Source organism: Pleuronectes platessa, chromosome 8 (genome assembly GCF_947347685.1).
Source record: "Pleuronectes platessa chromosome 8, fPlePla1.1, whole genome shotgun sequence".
Lineage (NCBI taxonomy): Eukaryota > Metazoa > Chordata > Actinopteri > Pleuronectiformes > Pleuronectidae > Pleuronectes > Pleuronectes platessa.
In genome coordinates this window covers 20,378,984-20,400,222 of record NC_070633.1, presented here as the reverse complement: position 1 = coordinate 20,400,222, position 21,239 = coordinate 20,378,984, and the positions used below count along the sequence as shown (strand labels likewise).

General features: G+C 39.7%; 1 protein-coding gene across 3 annotated transcripts in view; it reads right to left on the bottom strand.

Moving 5' to 3' along the window:
- Positions 1–21,239, bottom strand: part of fgf13a (fibroblast growth factor 13a) — a 44,214-nt gene that overhangs the window by 5,226 nt on the left and 17,749 nt on the right. The window contains exons 1-3 of one of the 3 annotated variants that reach the window (XM_053429011.1): positions 18,880–18,987; positions 13,762–13,872; positions 8,916–9,019 (exon numbers count right to left, since the gene is read on the bottom strand). In XM_053429011.1, coding sequence (XP_053284986.1) covers positions 8,916–9,019; positions 13,762–13,872; positions 18,880–18,910 — 246 coding nt within the window. In that variant the 5' untranslated portion in view covers positions 18,911–18,987. Of the gene's footprint in view, positions 1–8,915; positions 9,020–13,761; positions 13,873–16,470; positions 16,661–18,879; positions 18,988–21,239 lie in introns of those variants that run through there. The other 2 variants (XM_053429010.1, XM_053429012.1) reach the window with 2 other exon arrangements.

Below are 21,239 nucleotides of genomic sequence, written 5' to 3'. Positions count from 1 at the left end.
CCTTCCTTGGTCAACGAAATGCGACAACATTAAATCAGTTGACTGGTTTTGATGTAGTGTCTGAACCAGTGTAAGGCAGCATCGATGTGATTAAGACAAATCGAGCTTGAAATGTTATCTCTTCTATCTAACACTAATTTGTTGTTATGTGATGAACACTTAGCCCCTGAGGACATAAATCAGAGTTTATGATCTGTAGTCTTTTGCAGGTATTGGTATGGGACCTGTTTAAGAGACTATGCAAATCCCTTAAGCCATTACTGAAAGATTTCTTCTGTTTTACTACTAAATCTTGGAGGGGATTCAAGATCTTTTCACAGACTGTTAACAGCTCCAGAGCAGTTCCAGCACAGCCCCGGTGTTTTTTTTTTATCACCATATTAAGCTTGCTTGCATTGCCAGGTCTGGTGATTCTGCCCAAGCAGACTGCAACAATATTGCTGTCACAACAACTGAGTTGTTAAAGTTATGCAAAGCTTTGCTGTGTTAATTAAAAGAAGAAAGTTTCCTTAAGAAATAAAGACTGCTTTGGCCCCTCCCACAGGCACCTTGGCATTGTCCTTCCAGTCCAGTATGAAGGAAATGTAGACCTCCGATTGAATCAGATGAACTATAATCTTAATCTGAGTCTTTTTAGTGGTCAGATACCAGTATCCTTCATGTGTCATGATGCTTTCAGACATGCACTGAAGTTTGGACAGTTTTCAAAAAAAAATTTGAGGGGCTGTGTGTGTTGGTTGCTCTGGACATTTTCGGGAAAATGACCTGCCAAACCATTTGTATGATGTCTGGACAATGGTTGTACAGATATCTCAGGATGAAACAGAGGTGCCGTACAAGTAGAGCAGGCAGATGAAGATGTCAAATGCGAAAAGGAAAACAAAATTCAAGAACTTTTGGGGATAAGAGCTGACACCAGTGTAGATGTGCTGTAAACAAAAATATAAATAAAGTTCTGTCCTGCCTCCTGGTGCTCTACCCAGGCGCCGACTCTCGACTGATTGTCTTGATGACATTTGTTGTGATCCACACGATCTCATGCCTCCTTCTTCATGAATGGCAAACTATGGGGAATTTCAAGTTTAGACATTTTCTTGTTTAGGCTGAAAAGCAGCAGATTTAGAAAAAAGCTGGGCAGCATCCATCTCAGATACGCAGCAGCCAGAATCCGTACAACTGCTGCTCAGTTGTTGATCCAGCTCTGGAGCCAGGAGTTCTGTTTTACCTATAATAATGAGCTTATGTGGATTTGGCTGGTTTCACTCACCTTGGACAAAAAATAAGAGTCGATTGATAAACAGACACATACAGTTACAGGCTCATTCAGAGCCAAAATGGAGGAGAGGCTGCTGGCGAGAAACTGCTGCATTGACTTGGTCTGTGGACAACAGCCGCGCTCAGACTGACACAAGGAGGGGCCAAAATGGCAGGGGATCCCCATTTCGTGTCTAACAGGGCTGTGATAGACAGAAACATTCGGATTCTTTTGAATGAGTTCCAGTTGTGTCTTCTTCAGTCAATAGCATATCTATTGTTCTCTGAAATGAATCTCCCAACGAAAACAACACACATTACTTTAATCATGACTCCAGTGCCAGATGGAGAGAGAGGAAATCACTTTAGAAATAGAAAATGCAGGAGATTATCTGCAAAGAAATAATATCTGCATTGTCATCTCCCTCCCTCATTTCTCTGGGATGGTTTGGCTAAATTGACTTTTAATGATCCCATTACACTACATGGACTTTTGCTTGAAATATGCAACTGAGACCTGTTCTTGTTCAAATGATGCACAGCTGGCAGTCTTACTTACATAATGTCTAGGCAAGCGTATTTCTAAAAAGTAAAAAAAGAATAAAAACACAGCATTGTGTACATTACACATACTGCTGTTATGAGCTGTACAGAACTAATTGGTTTAAAAGAAAATGAGATGGAAAGCTCTGGTATTTTCTATGCAATAAAGACTTTGATGAGCTGCATGCATGCCCCTTGTTTCTGTAGCTATGAGGAAATTCACAAATGTCTTTCCTTATTATCTCCTCTTTTCTAAAGCATCCATGTGGTGATATGGCAGTGTTTCTGTTTAACTTCATAAACGTCTTATACGAACGAATAAGTGTAGAAGAGGAGAGGAGATTCAAAACTTTAGGGTCTCATTTTCTGTTCCATCTCCATTTTGTAGACTCATACAGTCCAAACGCGACATTTAGTTTATGCCGTTCTTTGTTGGAGCAGTCATTCAAGAATCAAGGATTCCACTGTATAGTATTTATCTTAGTGAAAACTAGATACAGAGTAGACTTAATTATTTTTCTAGTTTGATATCCTAAAATTATCTCGATTTATCTTCTACAAATTGCTGTTTTAATTGAACTTATAATAAAGTAGTCGTTTGCCCAAGAAAAATTTTCCTTCCTGTACATAGTGATCCTTGTGTTCTTTTGAAAATGTCCTTCTTCAGTGCAGCATATTTTATCTGCACTTGTATATGTACTTGTACATATTACAAAAATAATCTTAAATGTCGGATTACGTGAATTTTAATCTCATTTGCAAAGACAGATGGAGGAGGTTCTTGTGTTTTGCAGCCAGGGGGAATCTCTGCTGAATTTACAGTGGTATTGCCTGAGCTCTTTATGATCCAACAACAGCCTTTTATGGACGAAACATGTAAAGGATGATGCAAGTGATGCACTTAACGTACTTAAGAAGGTTTCCCTGTCATTTGTATTATCCATGAATTAAAAAATGCCAGACACACGTGCACAGACACACACTCCCTATACTGAGAAACCTTGTTGTACTCTTATCACACTTTCAAGAGTAATGAGGCAAACCGTAAGATAGACTCATGTCGAGTAAACACTATTGATTAAGATGAACTCTCAACAGCATTCTCAGTAATTGCAGCTGAATATGGTCTTCATGATCCAATCAACAGGAGGAGAAATACTAGCATAATGGATCTCGTCTCCTTTGTGAAGATATTGTACAGATTTTACCTTCGATAACCAAATCAATGCTGCATGCTGCCCTTTGTGTATTCAACGGCCACGTCGAAACTTGAACAACACCAATTTTGCCAATTGGATATCAGGGTTGATGGCTGTGCTTGTGTCTTTACAAGCTACATTAATGCTTGGGAGACTTACAAAGCTAATCCTATGGCTGGGTGGTGAAGAGAAATCGAGCTAAATCCAGTTTTTCAATGTCTGCCTTTTCAGTAGAGTGGAAGTGGATTAAAAAGCACCTTATTTTTCTTAAGCTAAAGATAAAGTACACTCACGGTATTCATTTGTTTGGCAATAAATTGGACAGGGTTAATCTAGTGGAAAAGACCCTCACACACACACACACACACACACACACACACACACACACACACACACACACAAACACACACACACAAGCACAAACACCACAAACTAGTTAATGACACAGCTCAGTGGAGTGAAACCCGACGGCAGTGGTTATTTACCAGAAGCACTGTGCTGGTTGAAAAGCTATGGCTGTGAGCCAACTACATAGTTAACAGTGTTTTTTCCGTCTTTATCATTATTGTTCCTTTAATTATACAATAAATTAAAATCTAATTGTTAAAATATATTCCAGAAGCCTCCTTTTGAAGCATAATTTATGCCAACATCTAGACAAAATTAGCAGGGAAATGCTTAATGTAGCTGTGGTTGCTTATCTTAGCAGCCTTTAACTTTTACTTCCTCACCATTCTTTTGTCTACCTATTTGCATTATCCAGATTACCTTTCTTTTCATTATACTTCTTCAAAACAGTACTTAATACATATCCAGAGTTCCTTTGAGGGTGTGATGTAATGTAGGATCTGACTATTGCAGGGATTTTAACTGGCGCGGTATTTTAGGTACAAAGAGATTGTAAATCTCATCGCTAGCCTGGTGAATGTTTTCACCCGAGGGCCCTGAACTCTCCATTTTACACTCACACACAGCAGTCTAGACGAGACTCGACTGGAGCCTCACTGACTCACACTAATTCAATTATGACCGACGAGGAAATTAATAACACCACTTCAAAGGCACCATGTATGATATGTGGACACTACTTAGCTCAGGAACTAAAAATAAACCCACTGATATGAAAATATATCAAACTAAAATCATGGCACTGCGGTTGTGTGTCTCCACCAACCTCTGCAGTTCCCATGTGAATATTTCTACATACTTTTATTCCATGTTTATATAAGGTTCACTTTGCTCTTTGCTCTTTGACCTTTGACCACTGATACCTGATCACTTTATCTTTTAGTCCAAGTGACAGCTGATTAAAAGTTGAAGCGATCCCCTCAAGTAGTAATTCAAGAGGCCAAAAACATGCTTTTGAGGTCACTGTGACCTTGACCATTGACCTCTAAGCACCAAATCCTAATCAGTTCATCTTTGAGTCCAAGTGAATGTTTATACTACATTTGAAGACATTCCCTCAAGCTGATCTTAAGACATCCTGTTCAATAAAAACACAAACATACTTTGTGAGTCCGCCTTAACCTTTGACCCTTGGCTGCGAAAATGAAGTCCAAGTGAATATTTGTACCAAATTTGAAGGGAGTCACTCTTGAGATATCACATTCACAGGAATGGGACGGATGTATGGACTGTGGAACGTCTCACTTCATGCAAGCGAATGCTATAATATATGTTTTTCATGTTCAGTAGAAATATCGACCACATTATTACTTTCTTCCTCTCAAATGTAAATATATCTTGTCTGGAGTAGAACATGCTTCTGTAGTTCTGATGCAAACTTCCTCCATATCCTCTGCAGAAGTTGACGGGTGAACAGGAAAACAGCGAATAGTAAATATTAATACATATTAATTGGTTCTTTCTCTCCCACACATTGACGCTGAAAGATGAATATATTTTCACTGGTGCATTGTGCCTCCCCCACACATGTGCACTCTTTTTCTCACTATTTTTCTCTCCCTCTCTTTTTCTTGGTTTATGTTCTCTGCTCTGTTACATAGAACACATTACTGTGTATGTTCAAACTGATGCACATGCACCAGATGCATATAAGGTGACTCAGTGTTTCCTCTGTAGTGCTCTAAAACACTCAGATTAATTCTAGCACAGGAATATGTATGACAATAGTTTAACTCTGGCTGTGGCTGAGGGGTAGAGCGGTCGTCCTCCAACCAGAAGGCCGATGATTTGAAAACCCTGAATTGCGTCTCATAGATGTTGAATGCAATGATTGGAAAACGCTTCTGATAAAAGCATCAGCTAAATGACATGCAATGCAATGTAACTCTAAACCTACGCATATTTATAATTAAGTATGTACAATATTTCTCAAAATATCTAAAGAGATTAGATTAAGCATGTGAATCATTGGAATTCTATTTATTAAACCCATTCATGCATGTACTTATGCAGACACGTGTACAATAATCCAAGACACTCAGATCCTGGCAGCAGCACTCCATCCCCCCCAACCCACAATACATCATCTGTTGTCTCTCCACTTTGATTGGCAATCTCCTTCCAACACTGACCTGCTATTGGCTCGTTAAATGTGTGGTTTCATGGCAGAACTTTGCCATAGCAGCAAGACAGCCACTACAAGGCAGCCAGCTACACATTCAATTAAATTCCCTCTCTGATTTAGCTGAAACTAAAGGCTCTGTAACCCATCCCCCTACTGCACTCCTCCAATTCCACACCACACGGTATTTCACATGAAGGCTAGTATTCAGCAATGCTTCATGCTATTATATATTATAGACTGTATGCTGGTAGTATTCTTCTGGGATTGCAGTTTATATGCTGACTAAAAAACAAACCAAAAATAACCTGAGAATAAATACATAAATTAGAGAATACATTTTTAGATGAAAATAAGATCAAACTCAAATTCTAATGATTGCAAAAAGTTTCTGATCATACTTTCTGATTTTATTGCTTTATAAATTGCGTTTTCAATTTTTGAATCGAATATAAGAATGCAAAAATATTTTACAGATATAAAATATATGATAAGGTAAAACATATATTGTCACAAACATTGATTTACTTATTAACATAGTATAGTATAGCAATCAGTTATAGTAAATCTTAACTGGACTATACAGTACCTATAATATTGAGGACATGAAAGTGCCTTAAATCAAAGAACATTAAAAAGCTGGTACACGAATGTAAGAATGTAAACTAAACAAAGGCAATCTAAAGTTGTGTTTTTAATGGTGTCTACCTCGACAACACATTAGTCAAGTCCCACAGGATTGACTTTAAGAAGTTTAGAAACCACAACCTAAAATGCATTGGCTTCCAGGTGGAACAAACTATTTTCTGTCCCATCTTGAAATTCACAAGGTCTTATTATCGGTTCGAGTGGAACAATATAAAAAGCAAAGAAAATGGGACCTGAGAAGGAACCTTGGGGCACACCACACGTTGCACATAAGAGGGCAATTTACAAAAGCAGCTGAGAAACTATCACAGAGATGAACATGAAGAAGTTTTTCAGTTTAGAATACTGTCATCTCCAATGTGAAAGGGAGCACTCACAAACTCCAACAGTTTCAAAATAGATGACTTTCCTGTTGCACTGTGCATTAAGATGTCACTGAAGACGGCAAACAGCTGTTTCAGTGAAGTGCAACAGACAAAAGCAAGACTGAAACCTATTTCACTCTTTGGCATTTCCTTTTCCTCAAACCTTAGTATAAAAAGGGGTGTTTAGAAATAAGCCGGTACTTCTACTGCAGTTTCCTTCTGCTTGTGCAGCCTTTGCCAGCAGGATCCCTCTTCATTAAATGAATACTACAGCTTGCTGCATGTGCTTAATTACTTGACAGCCAAGCTCATATCTTTAAAATCAGTCACTGGGAGCTGTGGCCTGCCGGGGAGCCATGTTAAATACAGTGCATGATAGTGTGTGTGTGTTGGAAGGGGTTTAAACAGTACATTTTATGTAAATTATTCCTGTATATTCCCCCAAAGGCCTGCTTAGCTGGGGCAACCCACATGGATATGTTGTCAAACAATTGTTAGCACTCGTTAAAATGTAATTATAGGCAAAACATACGATGATCACAACGGTGTCTGTGATTATGTTGTCATTCTTTTGGGGACACAAATACTATATTGAGTGGCATTGTTTTTCCCAAGCATAAATGTTAACTTGAAATGATATATTTATTTTCAGTTGATGCAAATATTTAATATTAATAATGTTAATGAATTGAATCAGTTATTAAAAGAGATTTTATACAGTACGTCACAGTTGATGAGCAGCATTTTACTTCCATGTTTTTGAACAGATTTACTTTTTTTGACTGTGTTTGAAGCAATACAGTGACATTTAATATATATATATTATTTATTTTATATTCTTCAAATATTGTGCTGCTTGCTGTCACTTATCCCAATGATGATCTTGTATTTATTGTCTATTATTTTTTATAACTATGCTTTGCTAATGTCTAATGTTCCTGGTTATTTTGCTCATTGAGGAGTTCTTTAGTTCTTTCACACAAATCCTTGTTCCTGCTCGGATTGGATTGAGAGCTCCCCAAAGGGCGGAGCTTCTTTTACCAAATAAAGCATTTGCAACTCCTTGACATTAAGTGTATCTGAGTGAACTCATGCTTGGCGAGAACTGGCACATTAACCCTATTTATTAATGCATTTGGGTGTTTGTTTTCTCGGGGGAGAGAGAGATTTAGACCAGAGGGCCAGTTTTCCTTCAGCGTTCATCACATTACTGTCGAAGAATGTAACTGATCATTTGTCAGCAGCAGAAAAGCTACTAGATCATTAGGTTTTCTTGGCTGTTTCTCAGCTTGTTTCTATCAATCACCATCGAATCTGCCAACTGAAACCTTTACCACACGGAACAATCTTTACAAATTCGACTATGAGGGTTGTCTGTCAACAGTGACTGCGTGTGTGCACGCCCTCTGGGTGCACATCCAACCAGCCTGTCAGTCTTCTCTGCAACAGCTGCCACACAATGTAGAGGTGGCATTTGGAAGGAAGACGAACAGAAACCTTGCTCGGCCTGGAACTGAATAATTCATACACTTGCACATTCCATCAGAGACTATTAGCCAGCTGCCATGGTCAGATATGCCACTGCTCCACCTGCTTACACAATACTTGAGCTTTTTTATTCACAGAGAAATATATCAGAAAAATTATGCAGCTGTTTCATCAGGTTTAGGATGATTTTGGTCTGAGGTCTGATGTCTGAGTTTAAAGTCCATTTATTCAAATTAAAAAAACAATAAAACATAAAGACTAACTTCAACATTTCTGCCTTTACTTTGAAGTACATATGTTCTCTCTCTGTTTCGCATTATTTTCGTTTCTTCTTTAGCTCTTCCAGAAACCACAAGAAAAATGGATTTAAATGATATATTTGCAGGTCACACTAGTGGTATGCATAGAAGAAAAAAAATGGGTATTTTAGCAGTAGAAAGACAGCTCAGCTTTGCCAGTTTTCCCTTGGCATATTTGGTACCCTAATGTTTAGACATCATCTTTGATAGTTAGCCCAGAAATATGGATAAACTCACCAAGATTTAATGTCCAGGTTTGAGTATAAATAATGATAATTTACTTTGATGCATAATTAATAATGTTTGATTTCAATTTCTTATTTCATGGCCTTCTTGGATTTGTATGCGGAAGTTCATATATCATGTTGATATTAATAAAACACAGCAGCAAAATGCTGATCTTAACTTCAACTACCAAGGCATTGGCTAAAGCTCCAAAGCATTCATGTTATACCCTAGTTTCTTCCAATCACTTATTTAAACAAAGTAACTTATATATCTGTCAGAGACCCAACGTTCTACTGGAGTAGACCGACACAAGGACCTCATCTTATACACACACATGCACACAGAGATACATTGTACTTACTGATGTGTACAGGAAGCCCTCACTGTTCATAGCCAGATAGAGTTTGGTCTGCACCCCCTGGATGGCCACCACTCGCAGCCCCACTGGAATAAGGTTGAATGTGGCTGAAAGAGATGGACAGCAGAGAGTTAGTTTAAACATAGAACATACTCATCTTCATTCAACACACTTACACTTTTGTGTTATAGATACTTGATAGATGTAGCATTTGAGCAGTTTGTAACATAGTACACACACTGTCACTGCAAAAACCAGAACAGGACAAATGTTACTGAAAGAAATTCAATCTCAACAGTCCTCTGCCTGGTCAACTGTTGTAATCACCATGTGAGGTTAAGGTGGAAGTGTTCCTTGTCCCTGTCCGAATGTAAGAGTGAGTCATGAAACCCAAACCACAAATAGAGGTAAGACATAAGCTCAGGGACTCAGCTGCTCTCTCCCGAGGGTGGTGACGAATGAACAAAATCAGAAAATTACACAAAAACAGACACACTGTTGAGATGCTGCTGTCGCTCACAATTTGATTAATGTTATCTGGCAACCTTGCTGTCTAAATGACCTCACCAGTGGTCACTCTATAATGGAGCATTACATGTGAGTATAGGTAGAGAAAAAACTGTCACCGCTCACATGTGCACTTCAGGTTCATGTTAGAGCATGAACACAGGTTCATGTTCTAATACACACACACATACACAACCACATACAGACACACACACACACACACACACACACACGTAAACCAGTCTGTTACCAGCAGAGCCAACTGAAGCCCAGTTGGTCCGTTAAGTACACCTTTATCTAATTAATGTCGGTCTGTATTGTTTATGTGTGTGTGTGTGTGTGTGTGTGTGTGTGTGTTTGTATGTGTTTCATGAGATACTGGCAGGCAAGGCACAGGCTGAATAGAGGGAAGCACAAGAGCGTCCACCTGATAATCTGGAGCCTAGCTTCTGTTTCCCCCCAAAAAAGAAATCTTTTGCCGTATGGTTCTGCCTGTTGGACACTCCCCCAAATATTGATGCTTCATCCTTTTGACAGAACCAAACACAGTAAATACCCACAGGACAGGACATCACAGCCTTCCTCTCGATATTATTAAGACTGTACATTATCACATGAGAAGAGAGCCTCTGATTTTAGATGAACGAGAGGAGAAACGGAAGTCAATCCTCACATTAGTGAAGCTGTGAGTCACTCTGCCTTTACTATTATAGGTCCGCTTGTCGACCACTTAGTAGATTCCTATCTGCAGACCTCTTTGAGCAAAGTGCACTATAGTGGCTTTTTGATGGGTTATTTCATCTGCCCTTTTAACTTTAACACTGCGGACCAGCTTCTCTCTAGGCTTTCATTGTAAACAACGGCCACAGGAATGGTTAATGTATTTACTCGGTGGAGTAAACTGACATTTGCTGCAGAGTCTGGGTTCAGCAGAAAGGCAGAACCACTGAGTTCGCTTCTCTCTGCCAATCGCCTCCCCCTCTATCTTTTCATCCTTCTCTGTCCATCGTTACATCGGTTTCTGTTTTTCTGGTTCCTCACATGCCACGAGAAAGATCTTTTTCCATACACACTTTCGTTTGATCTCATGGCACAAATTAGATGTTTGAAATATTGTAATAGGACTACACCTTATTGGCACAAATTCTACCAGAGAGGAGGAAAAAGCCTGTAATACTATTGATTGTTTTTATTCATTTCGACGAAAGTTTTATTGAGTTTTGCAGCTTTTTTAAAGTTTCTTTCCGTGCTGCAGTGCGGAGGCCAATCGATTTCTTGCCAGAAATTCATGCTCAAAGGTTACAGATGGCACGATCCAGCAAACATTCTCCACAACCATTGTTCAGATTGATCCACTCCTGCTTTGCAGTGCTAGAGGGGGTGAGGTAGTGTTTTTATAAGAACTCTCTCCTCTCTAGTACGGCAAACTCATATTTGCAGGCTCATTAAATTATAGATAAAATCCCTTTGAATATGTGTGAATATAGGTTTTGATGTATTATTTCTAATATACAGTATAGTGTTAGATTTGATGATCAATCTTTATTATTGCGCCCTTCTTCCATTGTGTCCCTCACTGAGTTTCCTCCCTCTCTACTCCCACCACGAGGCACACGCACACTTCTGCAGACCTCTTCATTTCAGAAGGATTACCAGCCACTATGCTGATGGAGATTTTCAAGAGGGGAAACTCAATTACTTCCTGGCTCCTATAAACACCTGAGCACACTGAAGAGGGTGGCAGGGCTGCCACCCACTCACAGACTTTCCTGCTGCAGAGGGGGCCTGATCGACTGTTATCACGATTGCTTGTCCTCTGTCTCTCCGAGTGTCACTTCCATCCACTAACTAGTCTAGGAATCCTGACCAATACAGAGTGGAAATCAACCTGAATATTCCCAGTAAGAGCTACTCACTTTTTAAACATTTGTCCTATCTGTTCCCACTGTGGCCATAGCATACTGGAAATTAGAAAAGACTGAATACGACAGCACGATAAAGTTTTGGAGCTAAAAACTAAGCTGCTGCGACAACATTACACAACACTTCTATGGTCTGATGTTTAATCACATTGGTTCTTTTATAAGGAAAGTGGGTTACTTAAAGAAAATGTCAGGCTGAGTAACTAGGTAAATAATGCAAGACTATTCAGCATAAAAGCTTTAAATGTAATTCGACTGCAAAGCATAGTTTGTCTGATATGATTTATATTACAGAAGAATGTGTAATTTCTTTGCCTAATTTGTACAACAACACACTGTAGCTGAAATTTTATTGAAAATAAACTGGATAAAATTGGGTTTTATTAAATATAAATGAAGACTTTTGAGTTTTATAAACCAAACATCTTTCAACAATTTAAACAGTGCCTTCATTTTGAAAGAGAACAATTTGGAGAAGTCTTCCAACTCAGAGTTTTTTTGTCTCCGGATACACAGTGGGTTTACCTGTGATGTAATGCAGGAGAATGGCTCGCTCTATACACAATGTATGAGACTAGGATTTGTTATTTCTGACATTGTTTGCTGTCCTAATGAAAATGTCACAGAAATATCAAACAACTTTATTGCCGCAGCCAAACGGCCACAGTAGTAAAGATCAAGTCCTGTGTGTGTGTGTGTGTGTGTTTGTGTACGTGTGTGTACGTGTGTGTACGTGTGCATTAGAGTAGGTCCTCTCCCACCATCACAAGACACCAGAAGCTCCAAGAGGACTGTGCTCTGCGTCACCATGGAGACAAGTGCGCCCAGCGCCTAACAACGCTATTTTTGGAGCAGTGCAAAAAGCTTCACTCTTTCTCCTCTTCCTATTCACCAATATAGTATAATATTGTGCGCGATTATGTGATATTATCATCTGTTTTGCTCTGTGTCTTATTTAACCGTGCTATCATTTTATTTAGGAAACTAAATGCACACAAATAACAAAGTATCATTCTGCTTAGACAACGTCCCACTTGCCCGGAGCTGCTATTTATATGTAAGATACACACGCCATCTCCCCCAAGGGGCTAATTGAAAACAGAGGTACTAATTCAGAAGCTCCAAAAGTGTTTACATCTGCTTAGCGTTGGGATTACACCAACAAGTGTTACATCAAAGCCATTTCAGGGTGCCAGGCAGACACTGTATTTCCATCAACAACGTTGTTTTTCAGAATGAGGTCAAAGTTGATTTCATGTACCTCACTAACAACTGCGCTGGTATGATCTTTAAAAGCATGTGGTGTTCACGGAGCTGTCTAATTATAAACGGGTTAATTTCTGCTGCATTGATACCAGACGAGTGGCCGTGCTGTTAATCTTCCAGTGATCTCCTCTGTTTTCTGTCTATTAGAAAACAAAGTGCTGGTGGGTGTAGTGGCGGTGATAGGGATGCATCAATACATCCTATAAGATCAAACTGGCTCTTTCGCCACAGACCAATGAGTAGGAGAGTAAAGAGCCAATTATTGGTTCTGCAGGCAGGTTACTACAGAATGACTTTGATTAGATCAGATTAAACAGCTCCTCAGTACGGCAGCGCTTCAGGTTTTTTCCCTTTTAATCTGTACAAATCCAGCAATTCAGAGAGGATTCAGTGGAAATGATCAAACCCAATACAAATGAGTCTTCAAAAGATCAATGGTCATGACTTTGATGTTAATGTTGATAATGTGTCGATACTCCATTGGAAGGTTTGATCTAACAATATAATCTCACCAATTTACTCTTCAAGCAATGGTTCGGTCCTGGTGATAGGAAGATCTGCATGTTATTGCAAAGTTCACTAAATCAGTCGCCTTTCTTAGACTACATGTATTTTAAATAACCATGATAAACTGTGTTATTATAATATTAAATCATTTGAACCCAATGATTAATTAAATGTATTGAAACATACCACTTTTGTTATGTTGACAGTGACACTCAAAAACTCAGGCATTTAACACAGACTGGTGAGCCCACCAGTTATGCCATGTTAGTTGTTTTGCTGTTTCAAACCTTACACTTGTTTTTAAGTCACTTTTGCTTTAATAAAATGCAGCCACACTGACAATTTCTTTGACAAGGTTTCAGCTAATTTGTAACTGACCCCTGAGTTGTGTTAAGTGATGATTGAGGGGGTTAAAGCTTTCATTCAACATTAGGTTTGAGAATATGTTTGGACAAGAGCACATTGACCAACAATTTGACCAGTCAAACAGGACACTACAGCCCTTAAAGCTAATGCACACCTGTCTGTGTTGTATATGGGATTCTTTGTACTCAGGTGAAAGGTTCCTCCTGATCAACAGTATAGCATGGCAGTGAATGTATGAACAGAAGTGATGGTAAACATTTTTTTATTGGATTTTCACTTACTGTAACCATTGTCTTCCTCCTTCGTTCCATCAATGGTTCCATCTGCCTGCAGCTGCAAGTGGAAACCTTGTCGACTGTACAGCTTCGTCACAATCCCCTTCAGCTGGGGCTCTGGAGAGGCACAGAGGAAACGGAGAGGGAAGACACAAGAATGAAACCACACCCAGCTGATAACATATCTGTAGCAACGTTATGTGATGTACACATTACACTTTGCAAAGGGACATTTTGAAGCTTCAGTTTCAATGTACTGCTTGTCGCCATTTTCTGGAACCGCAAAATCCAATTTAGTCAAAGAGAAGCAGGGCTGAGTAGAGCAGGGAATGGGGGGGGGGGGGGGGAGACAACAACTAATAGACTGACTGATGGGCTGAGACACATGTCAATCAAGCAATGACTCAAGAACATATCAGACGAATGAAATCCAGTTATCAAGATATTGCCTATTGGAAAATAATCATATATTTTTTAATGGAATCCTGTTTTTTTAGATATAGTTTTAAAGGAAGATTCTGGTTAAGACACTTTTCACATTAGCTCGACCACTTACAGTTTTCGGATTTGCTGCTTTATGAAACAAGATGACTGATAAAGTGTCTGGGTTTGCTGATATCATGTTCAGACTCCTGCTGATCTGTAGCCACTTTCCAAGCACCATTTCATTCTCGTTCTCAATGGGATATATAAACAAATAAAGTAAGAAAACAGAGTAATTGAAATGATTTAAATAACATTTATTTATATATTTTAATGCAACTGCAAGATCAGACACTGAAGTAATTCTTAGAAACTGATATGATGGGAAGACCGGGAACAGTGGTGACTTAAAGCAGTCTGCCCCTGTGGCTCGACAACAGATATGATCACAGATGTACGTGAGTAAATGGTATCAAGTCTGAAATGGCTTTGGGGGCGTCTGGTTCGTCAGAGACAAATTTTGCGTGTCAACCGCTCTTTCTGTTTCTCCATTCTTGCCGTGATTCTTTACTGCACATGATCTGTCCAATAAAAAGAGATAGAAATGTCAGAACCAGCTGCCTTGGTTTCCAGAGAGTCATTTCATGCTTGATGTGTGCAGTTTTGAAAAATAAAGCAACATCAACAATCTAAACTAAATGAAGAATTAAGAATCCGGGAGCTACATTTCCCCAGTCTCTCTTAAAACAAGGACAAGACTATGGAGTAATAAAAAGAATAATCGTTTTACCAATAAAAAATGGAACAAGCTACACTATTAGGGCGGCAACATTACATCAAGCATCTGTAAGTCTGAGAGACAATAATTTTAAGTGGCAGAGCATTTACTTCTGAAGCGGCCAGGCAGCCAGCCTGTGTTACATCAGTGTAATGTCTGATAAGAGCTAAGTGCTCTCCATTCCCTGGTTACTGTCCCTGGTGGAGTGTCCTTTACTGTGGTTTACCACACCTTTCATCTACCCTTTCATCTCACTACCCTCTCAGCCCCGGCCTTCCTATCCCTACTAACTTTGCTTCTGCTGGTGAGATGGTTTATTCAGGCGCATATTGTGTAGTCAAGTCATGTTCATTTATTATGTTTAAGACACTGAGACGAGAAGAACTGTGTTTATTGAGCTGTGCATTAAGACATGTGGGCCTACATATGTCAACATTTACTGTGAACACAGAAGAACATATGACTGCGACATAAACAGACAGAGGTACATACTAATCCACACTATTTCCAAAGATCCCAGATTTTGTTTCTGGTGCGGCCCCATCTGTAAGTAACACTCAGACAACGCCTTCTGCTTGGCGCTTATCGCTTCCTCCACAGGATAGCAATGGAAATTGGAAGTGAGAGCGGTGCACAAACTGTTATGGTTCTGCTGTTGCATAAACACCCTAACCTCAAGGTACTGTTATAAAACAATTTGGAAGAAGTGGCTGAAGTGGAAGTTTGGGAGAAAACGCAAAGAGCTGAATCTCATAAGGCTGGGCACTATCCCCGAGGAAGATGTGATTGGATCAGATGTGCAACTGTGGCGACTTCTGCACTGGATTTGTAAGGGAGTGGCTCCTACAGAGACACACTCCTGTCATATGTGGAGGGATACATTAACTCATCCATTTGGTGTTATAAGTACAAGTTATCATTGTATAAGTAGTTATACTAAAATCTAGTCAATATATGTTTCATTCAAATAAATTATAAGACTTTCAAAAAGAAATAATTTTGTGATATATACAAGGAAATGCGCTGTCTGCTCGCATTGCGAAAGCAAGTTTTGACCACATCATCAAGTTGGCTCTCTCGCTCTCTCTTAAATATTACTAAGAAACTACATTCGATGCATTTTCTACTCAAATTAGCTTTACATTGGTCTTGGGAAGCCTATGAATCCATGTAGGAGACTGATGAAGGAGACATTTTAAATGACCATAAACATGCTGATTGTCGATAATTGAACAGTGAGAAATGAGAAGTTGTGTATTTAGTCCAGTTTTCTGAATAACAAGACATTGAAGTTAATATTTGTATCAGCACAGCCTGAGGAGCCAAATGTCACTACTCTGTGGACAAACTTCTCGAGGGAGCCTCCTTATTCTCCCATCAAGTATGTCAGCGTTGATTATCTTATGAAATGTCAAATATTAAATGTTATTTAAATGCATTTTGAAATATACTAAAACCCTATAATAGATACAGATTTAGGTATGGTGTTAGCCTGATGAAACTGCACCACAGACCTGGTCGTCTCCTTCGCCTCTTCTTGGAACCAAAGAGTTTGACTCTGGAGAAAACGTTCAGTCGATTGGGCTTTTCACAGGTCCCTTTGGCTTTAGTGGGGCTGCTCACGCAGCGGCAGACATTCGACTTCTCCCGCTCCCTCGCCTGCCTCTTCTGCCTTATGAGGGAGCTGGCGATCGCTGCAGCCATAGCCAGTTTGGCAGCGTTTTGGAAAAAACAACTTGCTGGGAAATTATCACTCCCTTTGAATCCAGAAAAACTGGATTCTGAAGGGGAAAACGTCCAGGCGCGGTGGTAACAATCTGAGGCAACTACAGCGATGCGTTAAATGACAAAGTAGATAATGAAGAATTCACAATCAAATAGTCCCAGCGGTGCTGTGAGGCCTGTTAGATGATGTCCAGGTGAATCATTTGTCACTCAGGTATTGTCCGTAGCGTGTCCGTGAACAAAAGTGAAACTTAAAAAATGAAAAGCACACATTCCAGCTTGAAGCTGCGCAAAGTCTTTCACCGCGACGCGCGACATGTTCCCCCAACTGTACCATCTCCTCAGCAGCACAACAATTACGCACGCACCCAGACTCTGCTAGTGGATTTGCATCAGGTCTCTAAAGTACATGTGCAGACCTAGTTCGAGGAGGCAGGCCGTCGTGAAGGAAGCTCAGTGCTCAGCCATAGGATGTAAACACCTGTTTGCACTGCTCTCGTTTCTGGGTTCCCCCCTAATCCCCCACTGCTGCTGCAGGAGGAGAGAATTCCACCCCGTATTAGAAAGGCAACGAGGATGTGAGCGACTCACTGAGGAACCTCCATCTGTTCCTCTGTCTTCTGCTGAAGCGAGGCAGCGCAAGGTAAAAGCAGGAGGCGCCTCATCGTGGATGCAGTATCCGAGCGCAGCGCAAAGCACAGACTCAGCGGTTCTGCTGAGAGCATCCCACTTCCAACCTGGGGAATGAGCAGTGGAGGGGAGGAGGAGGAGGCGGAGGAGGACAGGGATTCTCACTAGTGACACATAAACCCAGTCAATGTGCACAGTGACATTATCTCCGTATAGGCTGTCATATCGAGATAATACATTTCAAGAACAAATGGGCGTAGTTGGCATCATGGTGGCGCTGTAGAGTCAAAGAGGAGAGAAACGCGAGAAAAGAGGAAAGAAGCCCACAATTTTTTGACATTTTATTAGATAAAAAAAAGATAAGAACTACTGATGCAGCTCAGCCGCTTTAACTGTAACCATCTCTATTTTTCACTATAAGATTGAACACCAAATATAGCTAATAATGAAAATATTTGGTTATTTACTTATTTAACAAACGAGTGTGAGGGATATACCAGCAGGTAGTCAGACATGTTATTAATGTAGTTGAAGGCCGGTGGGTTTTTCTTGTAGCTAAAGAAAAGTACAGTATATAAATGGCTTGTTTTTCCACCTTTAAAATGTCTATATCCTCATACAGCATTTATATCAGGCTCCTACTGATAAATAATGTATGTACGTCAGCTCAACGCTATTTTAGTTCCTATAACTCGCAGAGCAAAGTTTCTGTTCGGTCTCTCTGTCCTCTCTAACCCCCTGTGACTGTCAGCTCCACTTCTCCTCTGCTCTCCCTCCGTCATGGATTGACCACAGTTTACAGCCTAACCTATACTGCCATCTACAGTCCCCACACAAAACTGTCGTCGAAGTTTATTCATTTAATCTTATTTATACTTGAGCACTGTCGAACGAGAGATTGTGATTTTTTTTTTTATTCTAGAACACACAGACCTGGAAAGAGTATTTCTCAGGATGTGAGCTCATCATATCTCACGATACAATGACTATGAAGCTGGACATTTATTATTTCTGTATATCAGTTGTATGAGAAACATTATTATTGTCGTTGTTTGTCTGTGGATTATTTTTGTTCTTTTTCCTTCATTCACCTTGTGTGTACTTGATTCCTGATGTAGCTTTGTATCATGCATAACTATTTTAAAATTATAATGAAAAGACAAACAAAGAATGTGGATTTTGTGTTGGTTATAATTAGGTGTGGCACAGACGAAGCTGAACATAAAGGTTGAGGAAATATAGTAAAAAGAGTGAAAGTTTGAATTACAACTCAAAGGGGCTCAAAGTGTTTATCTAAGGCCACCTTCACTTCAGCACCACGGAGAGCTCCACGACAGTTTACAACGCATACCACTGAGGTCGACATTTCTTAACAAAATAAAACACACACAGACACACACACACACACACACACACACACACAACTACCAGCATATCTAAAGACCATAGACACATAATACCAATATAAGTGAGGACGCTTTGTGTTAGTCACACTTAAAACATAATTTGAAGCCGAACAACAACACAACAAATGCAAAGTGTAAATAGAAATAGAACAGCAACAATACCTGACACAGTTCTTCGCAAGGGAAAAGTCATGATTCGCTTCGGGTGATGGCAAAAAGCAGTGACTTGCAGTGATAGTCGCAGTCCCCGGGTGTAGTCAAGTGTGGACGAGAATGGTCTAGTTGCAAATCAGCAAAGTTCAGACAACTGTTAGAGGCGCGGTGGAAAAGAGGAAGCATCGAGGCGTGGCCATCAACAGGAAGATCATTAGAGGACATTAGCGACGTGCCATTATGACTCCGAAAAAAAGCTCATTAAAGATTCATCTAGAGGTTTGATCCCTCCACTGAGCTGCCGCTGCTGCTGCTGCTGTACGCTCTGACCAACGGGGCCAGATTGAGGGAGAAAGTGATCGAAAACGCAGCCTGGGATTGCTCTTCCTTCCCGGGCCAGAGACTTTCATCTCATGTTACAAAAAAAAATGATGTAAAATGATCCGATAATGCGTTGACTAAACCGGTTATACAGGCCTGGTCACTTTGCACAGAAATCTATCGATGTACAATCGGTTGAGACAACAGTGTGCATTAGGCAGAGTGTAATTTTTTTTACAAAGACAGAAAAAAACACTGTAAAGGAAGCTTTTACATCATCCAGCTGAAATTTACCAAATATGACGTGTTTTTTTTTTACCGGCTTTACGACTAGATCAATCTCAATAAAAAACACTTTTCTTAATTTGCTTTCCCACCTCTGTTTCATATCACATTTATAAATAATGTAAGTTAATGCAGATGATGTTTTATGGCTCTTTGTAGATGCACCGTCAATTAGAACAGATTGAACATTGAGCTCTGAGCTGTAATGACTCTTAGTCGGCACTCATGTGGGTCAGGTTACTGGCTGTGCGCGCATGTGAACACTAGGGGGAGCAAGTGGACACACTATCAACAGCGGCGTGTGCACCAAAAAAAAACTGAGTAATTTTCTAGTCAACGTAAAACCATCAGAACTTAAAGTTACGATTTAGAACATTGCTCTATTCACATTAAAGTAGCAACTGACTATTTTTATCACTAATTTTTGAAAATGGGTTCGATTGCATATAGAGATCATTGTGATTCAGAAAATGCTCTCATATAAAAATCACCACTAACAATCGATATATTATGTATTGTCTGAGCTGACGGACACTGAGCTGTACAATTTGGCTCATACACTGGTGATATTTAAGATTAGACGATCCTGGGTAATAAAGCAAAATGCAGTCGGCCATTCACAATAAAGTACTTCCCCTCATAAAAGGTTAATTTACTTTTATGGTTTCCACTTGTACATCTAAATCACTTGATAGGGATATAAGTTGTTAATGGAGCCGGGATCAATATATTGATTTACAAGGGATGTGGCTTAAATAGCATGAGGTACACTGTGGAGATAAATGTATTTGTTTTCAGTTTCACTGCCATTGATGTTCTCCATGGAGTCTAACCTTTAACCCCGCACGAGCTAAGAAAAGATGGTGGTCAGAGGTTGTATCAAGGTTGAACTCGGAGCTATATATTCATCATCGGCTTGGAAAAGAGCCTGAGCCACAGAGGCAACACTGGCTTTGATAAAGAGTGGAATATTTATGATATCGCAAGAAAGGCAAAACAACAATAGTGTGTCTCAAGCAACACAAAGTAGTGTGTTTAATGCCGTATGTCATAATGAAATATTGAAAATGGGAGATGTTACTCTTTAAGTCTTAAAAATGGATAAGGCAAATACAAATCAATACATTGTAATTAAAATATGTAACAATAACAACACTATAACTATTATAACAGCAGGCTTAACATATTATGTGATTAAAACTGATATATCTGAATAAATGCAGGGAAAAAAGGCGTTTTATACACCTCGAATTCTGCAGTGAGCAAACACAGACAGCCCGACCTGCGCGCTCACAGAGGCAGATACCAGTTTTAGCTTCACTCGTCCCATCACTGATAAACTCGTGCCATCACTCAAGTAGACAATGTGGCTCTTTAGGAGGATGACTGGGTTTATCACCGACAGTTAAGAGGACAGAGGGAGCTGATGAGAATCCGGCTGAATTGTAGCAACACAATCAAACACCTGAGATGATATCAAACAAAGTGCCAATGTGTGCAGGCCTGATTATGTCCGTCCTGCTACCAGCACTTTGCTCAGCAGCAGCCAAGCAGTGATGGAGAAGGAAAGATAGAAAATATCATACAATGGCTTGAGGGGAGCTGGTGAGATAAGTAAAGCACTGAGCCATATTTTATATAAACAAGGTCTTAAAAATAGTACAAATTTGAAACATGTTCACGATTTATATTCCAAATTCTTTGAAGTAAATATAGCCCTAGTCCTTTTTATCTTTTCTGTCATTTTTGCAAAGTGAAAAAAG